At 53.2% G+C, this 15409-nt stretch overlaps 1 protein-coding gene across 1 annotated transcript in view; it reads right to left on the bottom strand.

Annotated features, from left to right (window-relative positions):
- Nucleotides 1–6123: 6123 nt before the first annotated feature.
- LOC130876803 (pleckstrin homology domain-containing family M member 1-like) overlaps nt 6124–15409 on the bottom strand; it is a 52393-nt gene continuing 43107 nt past the window's right edge. Inside the window, 4 exon segments of the mRNA XM_057773422.1 lie at nt 6124–7655; nt 8380–8537; nt 8962–9025; nt 12462–12655. Coding sequence (XP_057629405.1) covers nt 7409–7655; nt 8380–8537; nt 8962–9025; nt 12462–12655 — 663 coding nt within the window. The 3' untranslated portion in view covers nt 6124–7408.

The following is a 15409-nucleotide window of genomic DNA, read 5'->3' as shown; positions in this document are numbered from 1 at the left end:
TATGAACATAGTTGAGCATATACTTTTGTTGTGTGATAAGGCATCTCTTGGGTATATTCCCAAGAGTGGTATTGTTGGGTGATGGAGGAAGGTTGATTCCGAATTTCCTGAGAAACCGCCACACTGCTTTCCAAAGTGGTTGCACTTTCCAAAGTGGTCTTTTGGGTGTGTATGTGTGCACATGCATGCATATATATAATCTGTGTCTTCTGTGTGTGTGTGCGTGCACATGCATGCATGTGTGTATCTATGTCCTATGTGTGTGTGTGCATCTATGTCTTCTGTGTGTGTATGTGTTTGCGCGTGCACACATGTGTGTATCTATATCCTCTGGAAAACTGCCAGGCTCACCTTTCAGGGAATTCTTTCCCATGCTGCCTGGGACAAGGCAGGGCAGGGGTGGGGTTTCCTTCCCAAGGGAGAACAAACTCAGCATCCCTGCTGTTTGCTGGGGACAGGGTGTCAGGAGAGCCACAGCAGAGAATGTGCTATTGTTATACTCGGCACACAGGAGTGAACAGGGCCAGGGATGCTGAGTCCTCTGTTGAAGCCACAGAGTTAATTAGAGCCAGCAGCAGCCTCTCTGTCAGGTCCTTGGCAGACTTCCTGGTCCCTTCTGTGTCAGTACCAGTCCACCTTCAACTGTGTCCCCAAACTGCTCACAGGAACCTGCTGGGAGCTGGGGGAAGGATGGGGAAAGGTCAGGGATCCTGGTAACTGGGGAGATTTCTCAGGAGATTCTGGCATTTGGGCGATTCTCTTTTTCCTTGGTCCCAGAGCCTAGATTGGATAGACACCCTTGAACAGGCTTGCACAGTCCTGGTTCATGGGTGAAGGGGATGCATCTCCTTGCTTTTTAACACAGTGTGAGCAATCCCTTGGCCAGAATTCTGCACATGGGACCATTTCCCATAGCCAGGAAACTCATGGGGGCAGTAGACATATTCCTAACATTACTAGGACCCATGATCTGGAAGGAGCCGGGAGTTCTCTAGAGGAAGGGAGCCTGCTCAAGGGCGTCGGAGAACCAAGCGCGGGCGTTTAGCCATCTTATACCACAGACTGGCGGATAAGCAGGACATAGTCATTGATCGGTCACGGATACTCAAGCCTGTTGAGTGTTGTTCTCTGCAGTGGCCACAAGGAGGAGGGATGATCTGCGGAAACCTTAGCGCCAAGGCGCAGAGCTGCAGGCAATGCCGAGTCAGCGGGACCCTAGCTGCTCTCCCTGCACCAACTCCTGCCAAGCGCTTCCATGCCTCACTGCGTTTAAGGCTCACAGCAACTTTATTCCTTGGGTATTGTTTACATACGAGGAGACCGAGCTCGTCAGCAGCTGGCAGGTGACCCAGCAGAGTCAAATTTGGGTTTCAGTAGCCTCAAACCCTGAATTCAGCCTCAAGGACAAGCCTCAAGGCCAAGCAGCTGCTCTATGGGGTCGCACCTTCTGGGTGAGGGCACCTGGGATTCTGTGCCTGAGGAAGTGAGTTCTGGATAATGCCACAGCGAGTGGCAGATGTCAACCTGTTGGGGGCACCCCTCCCTCCCTCCTCCCGCAGGCCATTTCTCCCTAAAAGGTTCTAAAGTTTAAGATGACAGGGCCGAACAAGAGGAGTCTGAGGCTATAAGTGTTTATTTATTTATTTATTTTTGGTTTTTCGAGACAGGGTTTCTCTGTGGTTTTGGAGCCTGTCCTGGAACTAGCTCTTGTAGACCAGGCTGGTCTCGAACTCACAGAGATCCTCCTGCCTCTGCCTCCCAAGTGCTGGGATTAAAGGCGTGCACCACCACCGCCCGGCACACTATAACGCGCTGTATTCGCTGTCTCAGATCAACACAACCGGATTCCGAAAGAGAGAGACCTCACTGCAATTGAACTCGAGAAAAGCCCATTTAGAGTTTCTGTCTTATTTTGTTTTAAAGGAACCGAAAATTTAGAGGCTGTCCCAAAGAGAAGCAGAAGCCCGACTTTCACATCCACCATCTCATCTGACTCGACCTCCACCTTAAGCTTCTGGGGAAGAATGAGTGAGAGTCCACAGCTTCAAACTGCTCCTTACAGAGCAGGTGGCATTGTAGGAACTCGGTTATTCGGTGCTCGGACCTGTCCTAGGTTAGCTAACCTCCGAGCAGGGTTTGGGACAGTACCCTGTATATCCATGTCCATTTACATTTTTTTTGCATGAACATGAATATTCACGATGAATGAGATGAAGAGACAAACAACGACCTCAGTTAAGAAATCAGCTGGGCTCTGCTCCCTCTGCTCCCCTCGACCACGGCGACATACCTGCTTAGGTCTCTCCTCCCGCGGAGGACAGCGCACTTCCGGGATGGCCTCGTAGACGTTCTCCGAGTCGCTGCGCGCCAGGGGCTGCGGGCAAACCCAGGAGCCCGCCACGCTGGAGGCCTTGAAGTGGCCGGCGCTACAGAGGAGGCCGAAGTCAGGACCGCGCAGCCGGGAAGAGCACCGCGACTGGAGCACAAAGACAAGGGTTCGAGTCCCTCTCCTGCCCTTGCCCAGTGCATTCGGACTTCAGTTTTTCCATCTCTGAAATGGGGATTTGGATAAAATCATCTCCAAAGCTCCCAGTCTTAAGGCTCCATTCTGTGACGTTGATTGTGAGATGTGGGTCTCGCTGTGATCCCGCGGTGAGGAAATTGAGGATGATAGGTGTTCTTCTCTTCCGTCGTCTTCTTCGCCGCGAAAGGAGGGAAAGGAGGACGCAAGACAAAACAAAACCACTCCGTTTACTGCTCTACAAGATGGCCTGGGGGCCAGCAGCGGGGAGTCCACCCTCTTGCTGAGATTGACTTCATGTTTTCAAGAATTCCTTGTAGGGGGAAGGGGTGTAGACTGAGTCAGTGAGCACCCTGAGCCTGAGAGGCGGTGTCACGCTAGACCAGAGCCTGGCGAGCAAATCCTGGGAGAGTGAACACTCGGGTTACGCCCCCTTCCCCAGGACCCCAATCACACACTCACGTTAGCTGGGAGGGTCTCAGGCTGCCCATGGACTGGATGGGCGGGGCTGGCGGAGGGTTGCAGGTGAGGTCTCTACCATCTCCGTGGGCAGGACTTCCAAGGGATGAGACCAAAGGAACCGCACGGAACAGAGCTGACTCAGAGAGGAGAGGCAGAGACACACACTCAGTAGGGTTGTCCCCAGTCCCCAGTCCAGCTTGTCTGGGAGGGTGAGGAGCGATAATGTCTGTGCCGGGGCCCATGGGAGAACTGAGAGACTAGATCTCCAGGAACAAAAAAAGGCACGAGGGAGGGATTGCGTGGAAGAGGTGCTGACGGGTAGTGAGCGGAGCTTAAGGGTCAATAGGTCCTGCTTCTCCCCTCCACCCCCGGAGGGATTTGCTGCCCCTGAGGCCCTGTGTTTCACGGGCGCGATACTCTGGGAATGCCCGGCTGGAGATGGTTGTCTGGTCCCTGCATGCACATTGTGAGCCAGGTCATTTGCACCCTAAATCACAAACTCCGAGCCTTTTGCAGCTAGACCGAGAGTACTATCCATTCCTAGTGCACCTCCGCCCTCTCAGGGCGCAGCCCGTCCGGGCCTGGAAAAACTAGAGTCCCCTTGCAGGGACGCTCACAGGAGCGCAGTGTCTCGAGTTGTGTGGCAAGGGGACCAAGGGGACCTGCGCCTCAGATCCTTCCTTTATCCTGGGAGAGCGAAGAGAAGGGGAGGGATGCGAGAGCGAGGAGGATCCCTGGAAGCAAGAACGCACCCTTAGCCAGTAGGTCTCCTGCATCTCTTGCCCGGGTCGTCCCTCGCCATAGCGTCACCAATGCCTAAATCAGCACTGGGGGACTTTAGCTGGTTTCCCTCTCGCCCCCAGACAGACGGCAGCCCCCACGCCTAACTCTCCTCCCTGGGGATCGGGCCTCCGGGGCTTTAACCTCAGTACAGAGAGGACAGGAGGTGTGCGGGGCTCCGGGGTGGGGATGGCCACGTGGGGGCACCTTTCCCGCCCTCCCACGACCCCGCCCCACCTCCCCAACACCACCCCTCCCTTAGTCTAGCCCGACCCGGGCACCTCAGAACTTTCGCCCGCTGGCCTAGCTTCCACTTGTCCCAGCAGCCGCGCGTGGGGTCCGCGTCCGGTGCTGCATGTTCCACGGCCCTGCTCCCGCAGTGCCGTTTCCTGTTCAACAATATAACCGGCAGAGAGCGCTCGGCAGAACTTCCTCCCAGGCTGGAGCTGGGCTGTGCTTGCAAAAGACAATCCCAGGTGTCCTGGCTTCCTGTCCCCTCTGGACACCCTTCCCCCTCATTCCCCGGGATCCTGGGTCACACCTGGCTGTCTCGGGGGAGGAGGCTGTGGCAGGGCCTGGATGGAGATCTGCGAGGGAGGCACTTTCTCTCAGCTTCTGACCAGATTACCCTCCCACTGACCCTCATCGTCGGAAGGGGGAAAGAGTCCTTGTCCGGTACTCTGCAGGCATCTTGGGAGCCACCTGGTTTTTGGGAAAGAAGCCTTCCCACTCTGAGCTGTGCCTGGGAACATTTCTGACAAGGACAGGCCCCAGCACCAGAGTATCCATTCTCTCTGGCCTCCAAGAAGTGTAGGGTCCAACTGGGTGCCCCACTCAGGAGCTGCATAAGGTTCCTGAGCAGAGAAGGGAACCCTCACAGCAGGCCTATGTCCCTCCAGAGCTGAGGGTTTGGCTGGACACACCCACCCCCATATTTTCTGACTCCCCATTCCTTGTCTTGTCCACTCATGAGCCCACATTCTGCTGGGTAGGCTCCTCCAGAGAAGGCACATGGCAGAAGAGGCTGAATGAGCTCTCTCCCTCCACCCTACCTTGTCTTTCCCTATTTGCCCCAGTTCCTGTCAGCCAGTCAGGTCTCTGTCTGGGTGGACAGAGGTCTGATGCCCGACTCTGCCGCAGCTGGCTCTTAGACATGGGAGTCCAGCTTTACTGGATCTCAGTTCCTCCCATCGCCTCATAGGCTTGCGGGGAAGGATGAACGAGACTAAAGACCATGATGGTGCACATGACCTTTATTATTTGTTGCTACTTTCACGACAGGAGGCACTTTCTGGGGACGAGAGCCCCAGTCTTCCAGCTCCCTCTAGACAGAGGGGAGGAAAGGGAAACGGCCCCCAGAGGCCTGTGCTGAAGGTGCAAAACTGAGCCCCGGACAGGGTCAGCTCAAGTGTCAGGCCGGTTTTTTCTGGGCTTGCCTCCCCCAACCTCCAAATCCAGTTCCTCTTCTCTTCCTCTGGGTCTCTGGAGAATCTGGCTCATCGATGGCCAAGGAGCAGCCCCGCTCACTGGCTGAAGGTCCCCGAGGCCAGGAAATGTAGCCTTGGATGTTGTCTTTTTCTGTCCCATCTTCCCGTGACCTGGTTTCCCTAGGAATTAGTCTCTTTTCCTTCCTTTGTTCTTACACGGGCAGTGGGGGGCTTCTCCTGGAACCTCTGGGGAAGGCTAGCAGCAGACAGGTCTCTTGAGCCTTTAATCCAGGAGCCAGAGCTTGCCCTCCTTGCTTACCCTCTCTGAATCCCACACCCAAATTCCTGAGCTTTTACAGGTCAGTGTGTGTGTGTGTGTGTGTGTGATCTGTGTTCAGGCATTTAAGGCTGAAGAGCGAGCTTTAGCCTCCCACCTCCACCCAGGGCAACCTAAATTCTGTCACTTACCTATTGTCCCCTGCTGCTTTGGCTGGCAAGTGTGCTCCACAGACCCTGAAATGCCAGTGCCTAGGATTAAGGGGAGCAGGTTGGTTGGCAGGAGTAAGAATCAGAAGCCAGACTTGGATTAGAAAGATGAGCTCTTTACTGCAAATCAGTCAAATACCACAGAAGCAGCTCCTTCTCTACACTGCCAAGGCCCACTTGTCAGAATATTGCATAAAATAACATCTCTTACATAGTGTGGGCACCGCTGAGATTCACACGAGCGAGCTCTTCTGGTGGCGGGGTAAGTGACTCATCTGAGCACATCAGCTGCTCAGGAAAGGTGAGGGCACGCTCTAATGTTCTAACGTGTACAGTCCAGGCAGTGGAGGGGCTTGGGCTGCCCCTGGTGGGTTCTGGAATACTCTTGTGTAACAAGCCCACAGGGGACAGATTCCTGCCCATTCAGGTCCACAGGAAGGAGGCTCTCATCAGGCTGTGGTTTGGGGAAAAAGTTAATGCTGGCTGTGGGGTGCAGCTATGGATACACTGCGTGGTTCTAGAAAAGCTTTGGTTTCCCAACCACTGGACAGCATGGTCTTCCATGATGGGGACAGATTAACTGTGGCAGCCTCTACCACCTGCCAATGCCTCCTCTGGTCTATTGCACAACTCTTCAAGCTTCAGGAGGTGACTCAGCTCATTCACCCCCGGGAGGGTGGGGAAACCTCTTCTTTAGAATGACAGGCACATTTCCAGGGAGGGTCACCATTTCACCCGAGGCCTCTGGCTCTGACTTGAGTACTCTGGGATGGCCAGAAGGGCTACGGGGTCTAGGAGAGGTGAGGACAGCATAGTACATACCTACTCCCCTAAATGCCTCAAGGCTATGAACATCACCCTGAGAACAATTCTGGAATGCTATACCAGCCCCAAGAGTCTCTTCAGGGCAAGCCTGCTCCTGGGACATTCAATGGACGCCGCAGTGTCCTGCTGAGAAGCGAATCTGGAGACAAGGGCTGCAGAGGCTTCTACAGCGCACCTTCTGTTCCACAGGTGGAGCTTGGAGCCTCTCCGGTGCCTAGCCTACTCTACCCTGGCAGGGGTCAGCCCTACCATCCACCAGGACTAAGGAGGGTATAGGGATGAGGTGGGCAAGATCACAGTCTTCCTGAACAAGGAAGGCTCAAAGTGCTGACAGTGCTGGTGCTGGTCATCCCCCTGCTCCTGCTGCGTTCCCAAGCCAGAAAGGAGGCAGTGGCTGTGACAGAGGAAGGGGACACTTTCCAGGTGAGAGCACGAAGACGGAGGGCAGGGTAGTCTCTGAAACTGACCAGCCTTGCAGTGATGGGTCGTTTGGCACGTAACACTTGCACTTCCGGCAGTATGTGCCAGAACGGGCAAAGGAAAGGCGCCCAGTCCACAGAGGCTTGTCCACCCAGTCCCATGCCTGCCTCTGGGCTGGGACTGCTCTCACCCATCTGCCTGGGCAAATGGTTGCATTTCTTAGGTGGTTTAGGTAGGGTCAAGAATAAAAAAAAAATATTTTCTGTTTAAATATGAAGGGGGGGAACCCACCTTAAAAAACTAGACCTTTTAATCAGGAATGTGAGTTGAAAGTGCTCACCAGGCCTCGTTTCCACAGTGTATGCACAGCCCTAATGGAGGTGCTATGAAAGCTAGGTACACCAGGCTGGATGAAAGGCCTTTGCAGAGGCACCACTGGGTGGGTCCCCACCTCCTGGAGGAGAAGGCTAATGAGGGGCCAGAAGGGTCACTGGGGCTTCCTGGGCCTTCTCTGGAAGCTGGAGCTCTGGGCACACCCGAGAGTGTCCCTTACAGGGAGACAGAGAAGCCTAGGCTGATGACAAACCCAGTCGGATGGCCTCGGAAGGTCAGGACAGCAGGCATAGCTGACAATGTTCTGCTCCTGGTACTTGCGCCGGCGGGCACAGCGGGGACAGCCCTTCCGCACCACAGCCTGGCAGCTCTGATGGAAGACAGTTCTGCATCCCTCACACCTGAGAAGAGAGCATCCGGGCCTTTGAGTGACAGTCACCTAGACGTGCTGGCCAGGGCCTGGACAGACCCCAGAGAGGCTGTCTTCTGTCTGTAGCCCACACTCACACGTACTGCCCTCCAACTCTCTTGGAAAGCACTTTCAGACACTGGACCCATAAGTGACGCCACGCCTGCTGATACTCTGTGCTCTACTTTATTCTTTGTAATGCTGGAGTGTTTATATGACTTCTTGCCTACCTTTAAGCAGTTCAACAGCCCAGGTCCATTTGGGCTGACGCTGGCTGGCTCACCTACTGAAGGTGAGTGGATGATTCCCCTAGTTTAGCCTCCCACTCCTACCTGGGGTAAAGGTAAGGGAAGACTGGGGAGTATACCCCTGTTTAGGGGCTTCTAAGGATGTGCAGTACTAAATGGCAAGAATTACCACTTACTGCAGCTGGGGCCATGGTAGGTACCAGCTATCAGGTCCCCACTTGGCTAATCCTCAGGCTAGTGCTCGAGGGCCAGGGATATCCTGTCAACCTCTCAACCCATTTGTAGACTGAGCTCAGAGACATCCTACTTCATGAGGCAGCAACCATCTGGGGGTGGGCTGTGAGCCCAGGCAGCTTTGGGCAGTCACAGAATCCTGGGCACCGGCAGAGTGGAGTGTGTGCATGAGAGGATGAGGGTTACCAGGGATGCTGGGTCAGGCTGTGGCTGTGGGGGTAGTAGCCCTCGTACCTGACTGTGGTGTCAAACTCAAAGGGAAAGATGATGTCATGGTGGTGGCAGATCTGGCAGATGAAGCCTCGCTGGGTGCACAGGTCACAGTGGTAGACATGCTGGGAGGCGAACTCAATCAGGGCTTTGAGGAATCCTTCATACACCCCCTCTGCAATCTGCAGGGGCAAGTGGAGACGGGTCTTAGGGGGCTCTACTGCATCGCCATAGCACCTGCCTCAGAACTTCCCTGGTTTCACGGGCAGAAAGAACTCCCTGCATCAGGTTGTTGATGTGGACATCGGCCTGCACCTGAGGTCACTGGGGTACAGCACCAACAGATAGGATCCCAATCTACTCTGTCATCCTTGGAGGAAAGGCCTCCGCTCTTACCCTTGGGATGCTGGAACCCCTGCTTAGTCCAGGAGGTAGGGTTGGTGACTGCTCAGGAGGAGGGCAAACGGAGTCACTCTGAGGGGTGGAATGCTGAAGATTGCTGGCTGGCCCAAGTTTGCTCCTCCTGCTATCTCTCTGAGATTTCTTCAGGATTAGGACCCTTCTAGTAAATCCAGGATTTAGGGGTGAGGAGCTTGGGATGCTCACCTGCTGGAGGTCTGCAACACTGAATTTGTGAGGAGACTCCAAGAGATAATTCCTGTGGCTTAGCCTGCAAAGGCAACACAAGCACTTCCTCAGAAGGCCTCCAAGGTCAGGCCTCCAGTTCCTGGTTTCCTTCCCCTTAGCCCCGCCTACCAGTCAGCAACACAGGTCTGGGTTACCAGGCAGGCCAAGAGCACAAGTCAGTCGCCTAAGCTCCCGGTACATTAATTAGCCCCTGGTACCAGGGCAAGCTAAGTAACTTCTGAAGCTCAGACATCCTTCCGGGAGACATGGAATTGTTTTGAGGATGAAATAATTTCCTGAACACATTTGGTGCATTGTAAACACATGACTACCAAGCGATGAGGATGATGTGTGCTGACATGAGGTGCCGGAACTGGGGTAAGTACCTAGTAATCCTGTGAAGCTGGTCCAATTTTAACTCCCATTTTGAGAAGACGGGAAACACAGGTTAAATGACTTGCCTGAGGTCACAGAGTTAAGAATCAGAGCTTGAACTTGACGCAGGAGTCTGGCTGTATTCTTATCCCCTCCATTGAGTCCGTGCCAGTACTGAAACAGTTCTGAGGACAGAAATCATGGACGCAGCCCCCTCCCCCAGGTCACGTTCAAGCATCTGGTTTCCTCTGAGAGGAACTGATTCATACTCTACGCAAAGCAGATCTAATTTCAGGTTGAGGAGAAAAAGATGAAGGCAGGACACAGCTCTGCTCAGGTTCCTAACAGTTCAGCGGCAGGGTCCCCAGGTCACATTCTGAGCAGAGAATCCCTGGCACAGAGCCCGGATGGCCACACATGTGGGTACTGGTGTGAAGGTATGCCAAGCTGGGGAAGTGTGGGGCCCTATCTGGACACTCTGGACACTAGGACAGGACAGTGCCAGCCCTTGGGAGATGGGCCACACTCTAGTTTTGATCCACAGGAAGCCCAATCTGGCCTAGGATGCTGAATCCTACACAGCCAAGTAAAGTGAGGACTCCAATTTGCCCCCAGAGAGCCTCCAGCTTTCTGGGAACAGGAAGCTGTCATTTATAGCCAGGAAAACATGGGAGGGGGCACAAAGGCTGACCCTGAGTTGGCAGGAAGGGTGGAGTTGATTTAATGGAGATTATCCCTGCCATCTTCCCTTTGTCCAGTCCGAGGAGCCAGCAGGGGAGTCACTCACTGTACCCTTTGCCTGTCACTGTCAGTGTGGCCTTGCAACTGATTTTTCTGTAAGGTTTGGTCGAGGGCATATACAGAGATGGACACAGCCTGTGCTGGGCCCCAGTGTCTTTCCCTACACAATGAGAAGACCCCTCTCAGTGCTCTGGGTGGCTAGGGAAGGAGGCAGGGACCCTGCCAAGGTCAGGTGATGGGGAGACTTGCATGGCTGGCCAGGGGTTTTCACCTGTTTCATATAAACCCCACTTTTCCTCTGCCCACTATCTTCTTGAGAGCTTCCCAGCCTCCTAGCCCTTCTAGCTCCTCCTGCCCAGGCTGCCTTGGGTACCCTTCCTCAGGACACAAATATTACTGACCTAGTTATCTGCTTGCCTGTCTATGGCTGATTAAGGCCCAGACACTGAGCCTATCATGTGGCCCTCTCCACAATTCAGGAAGGCCATATAACCAAGACCAGTAGTCCATCTTACGGATGGGTACACAGGCTCAGAGCACCAAAGATACTTCCTGGAGCCATACAGTGGTCTAGTTTGGGCACAGGCTGCTCCTACACTCCTCCCTTGCTCTGTGCTCTATCTAAAAGGGACTTCCAGGGGGAAAGAATGCTGCACAGAAATGCAAACCTGAGTTAGAATTCTCCAGCACCCATGTAAAACTCTAGGATGTGGCTGCAACCCCACTATTGTGGGGGACAAAGACAGGAGGATCGATGGGACTCACTGGTCAGCCAGTCTAAACAAAAAATGGCGAGCTCCAGACTCAGTGAAAGACTGTCTCCAATGAATATGACAAAGAGCAACTGAGCAGCGCAGCCGTGTGGCCTCTGCATCCATGTGCATGGGTGTGTGCTACTTCCCGTCCCCCACGCACATATACCATGTGTGTACAAACATAAAGTAGGACTCGCACAAGCCAGGCTGCCCGAGTACCCATCAGAGGCTGCCGGGAACAAGTCAGCAGGTAGGGTGAGTGGGGCCAGCACCCATGGGCCATGCTGCAGTCACCCATTTACACAGAGGATGCCAGAGAAGGCAGTGGAACTTTTCTCCCACCCAGAGATTTTGCCTCTGGGCAGGTGTACACATTCTTTGGAGCCCTCGCCCCTGGAATCCCTGAAAAGAGAAAATGGGTCAACATCATGGGAAAAGGAGACCTAGGTACTGTGCTGATCTTAGGAGGCAGAGCTCCCAGGAAGGCTGTCTGTGGAAGGAGGCAAAGCTCTGATGGGGCTCATTGGCTGTTCTGGGCAGAAGAGGGCCAGTGTTGCCCTCTGTCCTGCCCAAAAGTCAGGGAACCATCACTGGACATGCCTTCCCTCAAGGCACAGTGCAGGCATGCCTCAGGGAGAACTGAGGAGACGTGCTCAGACAATGCTCTCTGTGCTGGCCTCTGGGAAGCAGGCTGGGGAAGGACAGCCCGTAGACGCCTCCAGTCTCCAGAGAGCCAGCAAAGCAGCACAAAGTCCATACTATGCAGCGCACCTCACTCCTCCCAAAGGCTCCCCAGAGAATACAGCCCCTCAGAAGCCACATCTTTAGCCATAAGTTAGGGCCTGGAGGCCTGAGGCAGTCAAAGAGATCTATTAGACTCTCCTGAAGTCCCACTTCCCATCCCTAAGCACTAAAAGATCTAGGCTCTGGGGAGGAAGGGGTTTCTAGAGGGCGTCCTGAGAGTGCAGCTATTGTACGTGCTGCAGATGATCCAGAGAGGAACGCTGCCAAAGCAAGCAGCCAGGCCAGCATCCTTCTCGCTTCTACCTGTTACCACTTTGCCCACTTCCATTCCTTCTTCAGCCGAAGCAAGCACTTCCTGAATCTTCCATGCCTGGTGCTTTCCTCCATCGCCCGTGTGTGCCACTCCTCAGCCCACCTTCCTCTTCCCCTCCTTCCCTAGGGGACTTCTATTTACTTCTCAGGTCTCATTTCAGAAGCCGCTCCCTCCAGGAAGCTCTTCTGATGCATCCTCCTGTCCCCTGTGCACATCTGGAGCATCCTTCCTCTCTCCCTCCCTCTGCCCCCATTGGAGGTGCTGCTGGCTCGCCTGCTTCCTACTACATCAGTGGCTTCCTGAAGGGAGGCCTCAGATCTGCTTTACTCAGCACAGGCACTCGGAATGGTTCCTCTCAATAAATGTTTGTTGAACAAAGGAACAAGTGAACATACAGCAAAACCGCACACCACCCTCAGAGGACAGTGATTTCATTGCCAGTGGGAAGTTCCCAGCTCAGCTCTGGCATCTCCCAAGTGCACACCCTGCCCAGGCTTTGGTGGGTGTGTGTGCACACAGGTGCATGCGCACATAGAGTGCTCACCGCTCACCTTTTGCTCAGCTCCTTCAGGGCACCACTTCTGCACAGGCCCAGGTAGTCCCCCAGAAGCTTCAGCTGTTCCCGGCTCCTGCCAATGAGGTGCATGCGCTCCACATGCTCATACAGAGAGGCGGTCACCAGCTGCAGGTTGATAAGGGGCTGGGCCCAGATCTGTGCCAGGAACTTCAGGGCCTGCCGGCAGACCTGAGAAAATCCAAGGAAGACCTTGCCTGCTCAGCTAAGGCTTCTGGCTGGATACTGTGTTACCTAGTTCAAACCTGCCTGCAGCCTGTCCTCACTGAATGGTATTTTCTTCAAGTTACAGAGCAGGAAATAAGGCCAGAGAATTGAGGTCACTTGACCAAGGTCACACAGCTCAGAAAACCGTCTGGTCAACATCTGAAAGCAGTCTCAAACTTTGTTTTGTTGTTGTCTATGATTCTGACCATGCTGAGGCAAGGGAGGGGTCCCTCCCCATGGGCCTCACAGACTCTTTCCACACTTTCCTATCCTCCCAGCCCCCTTTTCCTGCCTACAGGAAACATGCTGTCCTCTGGGCCCTAACTCAGGAACCAGGTGACTCCGCTGCCATCAAGCTCCAGCGACAGGAAGCTACAGAGCAGACAGAGCTCCATGACATTCCTAAGTGCCCTCAGCTCTCGCCAGTACTTCAGGATAATGTTAGAGGGTCTCAGCTGCCAGCATCTCCACTTGGAGATAAGTGATTCCTCTATATTCTCGCATCTTCAGAACCGTCCCTGGGGAGGTGCCTATGTTACAGATGGTGAAACAGCCTCAGAGACGCGAAAGTGGCTCATCCAACTTGCCTGTGGATGGCAGAGGCCAACAGGCGTTGTCTTTCTCATGGGGCTGCCATAAACTCAGTTTTCTGTGGCCAAGAGCTAAGGTTTGCTACAGGAAAATCAAAGCACACTTCATGAGATTACTTTGAGTTTAGCCTAAAAGCTATAACTGCATTTCCCACGTCCAGAGCCCTGAGGTAACATCCCCCAGTCTGCACAAAGCCCAGTAGCAAACCCTGATGACTGGGATCAAAGTGCTGCCCTCTAGACTGAGCCTAGCTTTTCCCACAACCCAGGCTCAGCTGAAACAACATCCAGCAATGTGTGCTAAACACTGCCCAGCCCTGCCCATGGGCCTTCATGTTCCCCAGAGGCTGTTTATATCCTGGGGCACGGAAGAGACAGGCCAAGGCAGAATGCCGGCCCTGGGGTGACATTCTGCCAGGTGCCAGCTGGATCTCAGCACAAGTGGGTCAGCCAGCGCAGTGGCAGCAAACAATGAAGTCCCAAACCCTTGGGCCAACTACTCTCTGCTTTGAATTTCCCTGTCTTTCCCAGTCCAGTGATTGCTGAGGGAGAACTTTCCTGGCCCCAGAAGCATCTAGAACAGGACTGCCATGTCCCAGTGCGGGACAAAATGAGGCAGATTCCAGCAGTAAATGGGGAGCTCCATACACGCACCAGGCTAGCAGTGCTAAGTGTTTTAGTGTCAAAGGGCTCGTGCGCATCTCTGAATTTTGAGGTGTACCCTCCTCTATGTAGTGGACTAGTTAATACTGAGGGCAGGGGTGGAGACAAGATTGATGGAGGAAGGTCATTGGCTAATAAAGAAACTGCCTTGGCCCATCTGATAGGGCAGAATTTAGATAGGTGGAGTAAACAGAATAGAATGCTGGGAGGAAGAGGAAGTAAGCTCAGACTCGACAGCTCTGCTTTCTGGAGCAGAGGCCATGCTCTCCTCTCCAGAGCAGATGCCATGAAGCTCCGACCCAGGATGGATGTAGGCTAGAATCTTCCCGGTAAGAGCTCCTTGGGGTGCTACACACATGAATAGAAATGGGCCAAGCAGTGTTTAAAAGAATACAGTTTCCGTGTAATTATTTCGGGTATAAAGCTAGCCGTGCAGGAGCCGGGCAGGACGAAAAGCAGGCCCGCAGCTCCCAACTACACATGGCCCCCAACGTGTGGACGACTATATCCACAGAAAGCCTGAGAAAGCTTGGGAAAGAATAGAGTAAAACATGTTTTCTTGGTAGCAGCAATTTCTTGGTTCTGTTCTGCTTGCTAGAGGCAAGCAAGCGCTCTCATCTAAGAGAGGCTTCCTGACTCAGCTTTAGCTGCAAAACTCTGCAGCTCTTAAGAGGTTCTGTCAAGAAACACTTAAATAGTGTTGATAAAAAGTTGACCGAATGCTTGTTTGTTTTCGGCCGTAGCAGGAAAAAAGTTGTGCTATTTTAAAATGCCGGCTTTCTGGGCCGTCCTGCCAGGGCAAACTCTGATTCTTTGAGGCAGGAGGGCCAGCTACAGAGAGAGGACTTGAGTGTTGTCTGTTGCAGCTTGTTTTCTGGCAAGGACCTTGAAACGCCACAGAGTTGTGGTGATAAACATGGCTACAGCCGGTACCTCAGCAATGAGGCTGGAAAGCTAAGGAATGTGCTGGATCCAGTCGTCAAAGCCACGGCTTTTGTCCTACTGATATTGCTTGGTAAATTAAAGACTCATGTGGTCAGAAAAAGAGAGATATACAGTAAAGAGAGATTCAAAGTCAAATAAAACTTTAAATGATTTACAGTGTGTTTAAAAATATATGCAGGCTAAATGTTAAAGTTCTTAAAAGTATTAAAGGAAGAAAGAAAGTAGTTGGGTGTGGTAGTATACACCTTTAATCCCAACACTTGGGAGGCAGAGGGAGATTGACCTCTGTGACTTCAAGGTGTGGTAGCACACGCCTTTAATCCCAATGCCTAGGAGGCAGAGACAGAAGGATCTCTGAGAGTTCAAGGACAGCCTGGTCTAAAGAGTTATTCCAGGACAAAGATATACAGAAAATATAAAAGTAAAAGTAAACGAAATAGAGGTTAAAATAAAGCCACACAAAGATGGAAAATACAATGAGAATATTGATACTATATGCTATTATGCTCTCTTTGAATTG

Source organism: Chionomys nivalis, chromosome 7 (assembly GCF_950005125.1).
Source record: "Chionomys nivalis chromosome 7, mChiNiv1.1, whole genome shotgun sequence".
Classification (NCBI taxonomy): domain Eukaryota; kingdom Metazoa; phylum Chordata; class Mammalia; order Rodentia; family Cricetidae; genus Chionomys; species Chionomys nivalis.
The sequence above is the reverse complement of the archived record's forward strand: the minus strand, read 5'-3'. Positions and strand labels throughout refer to the sequence as shown.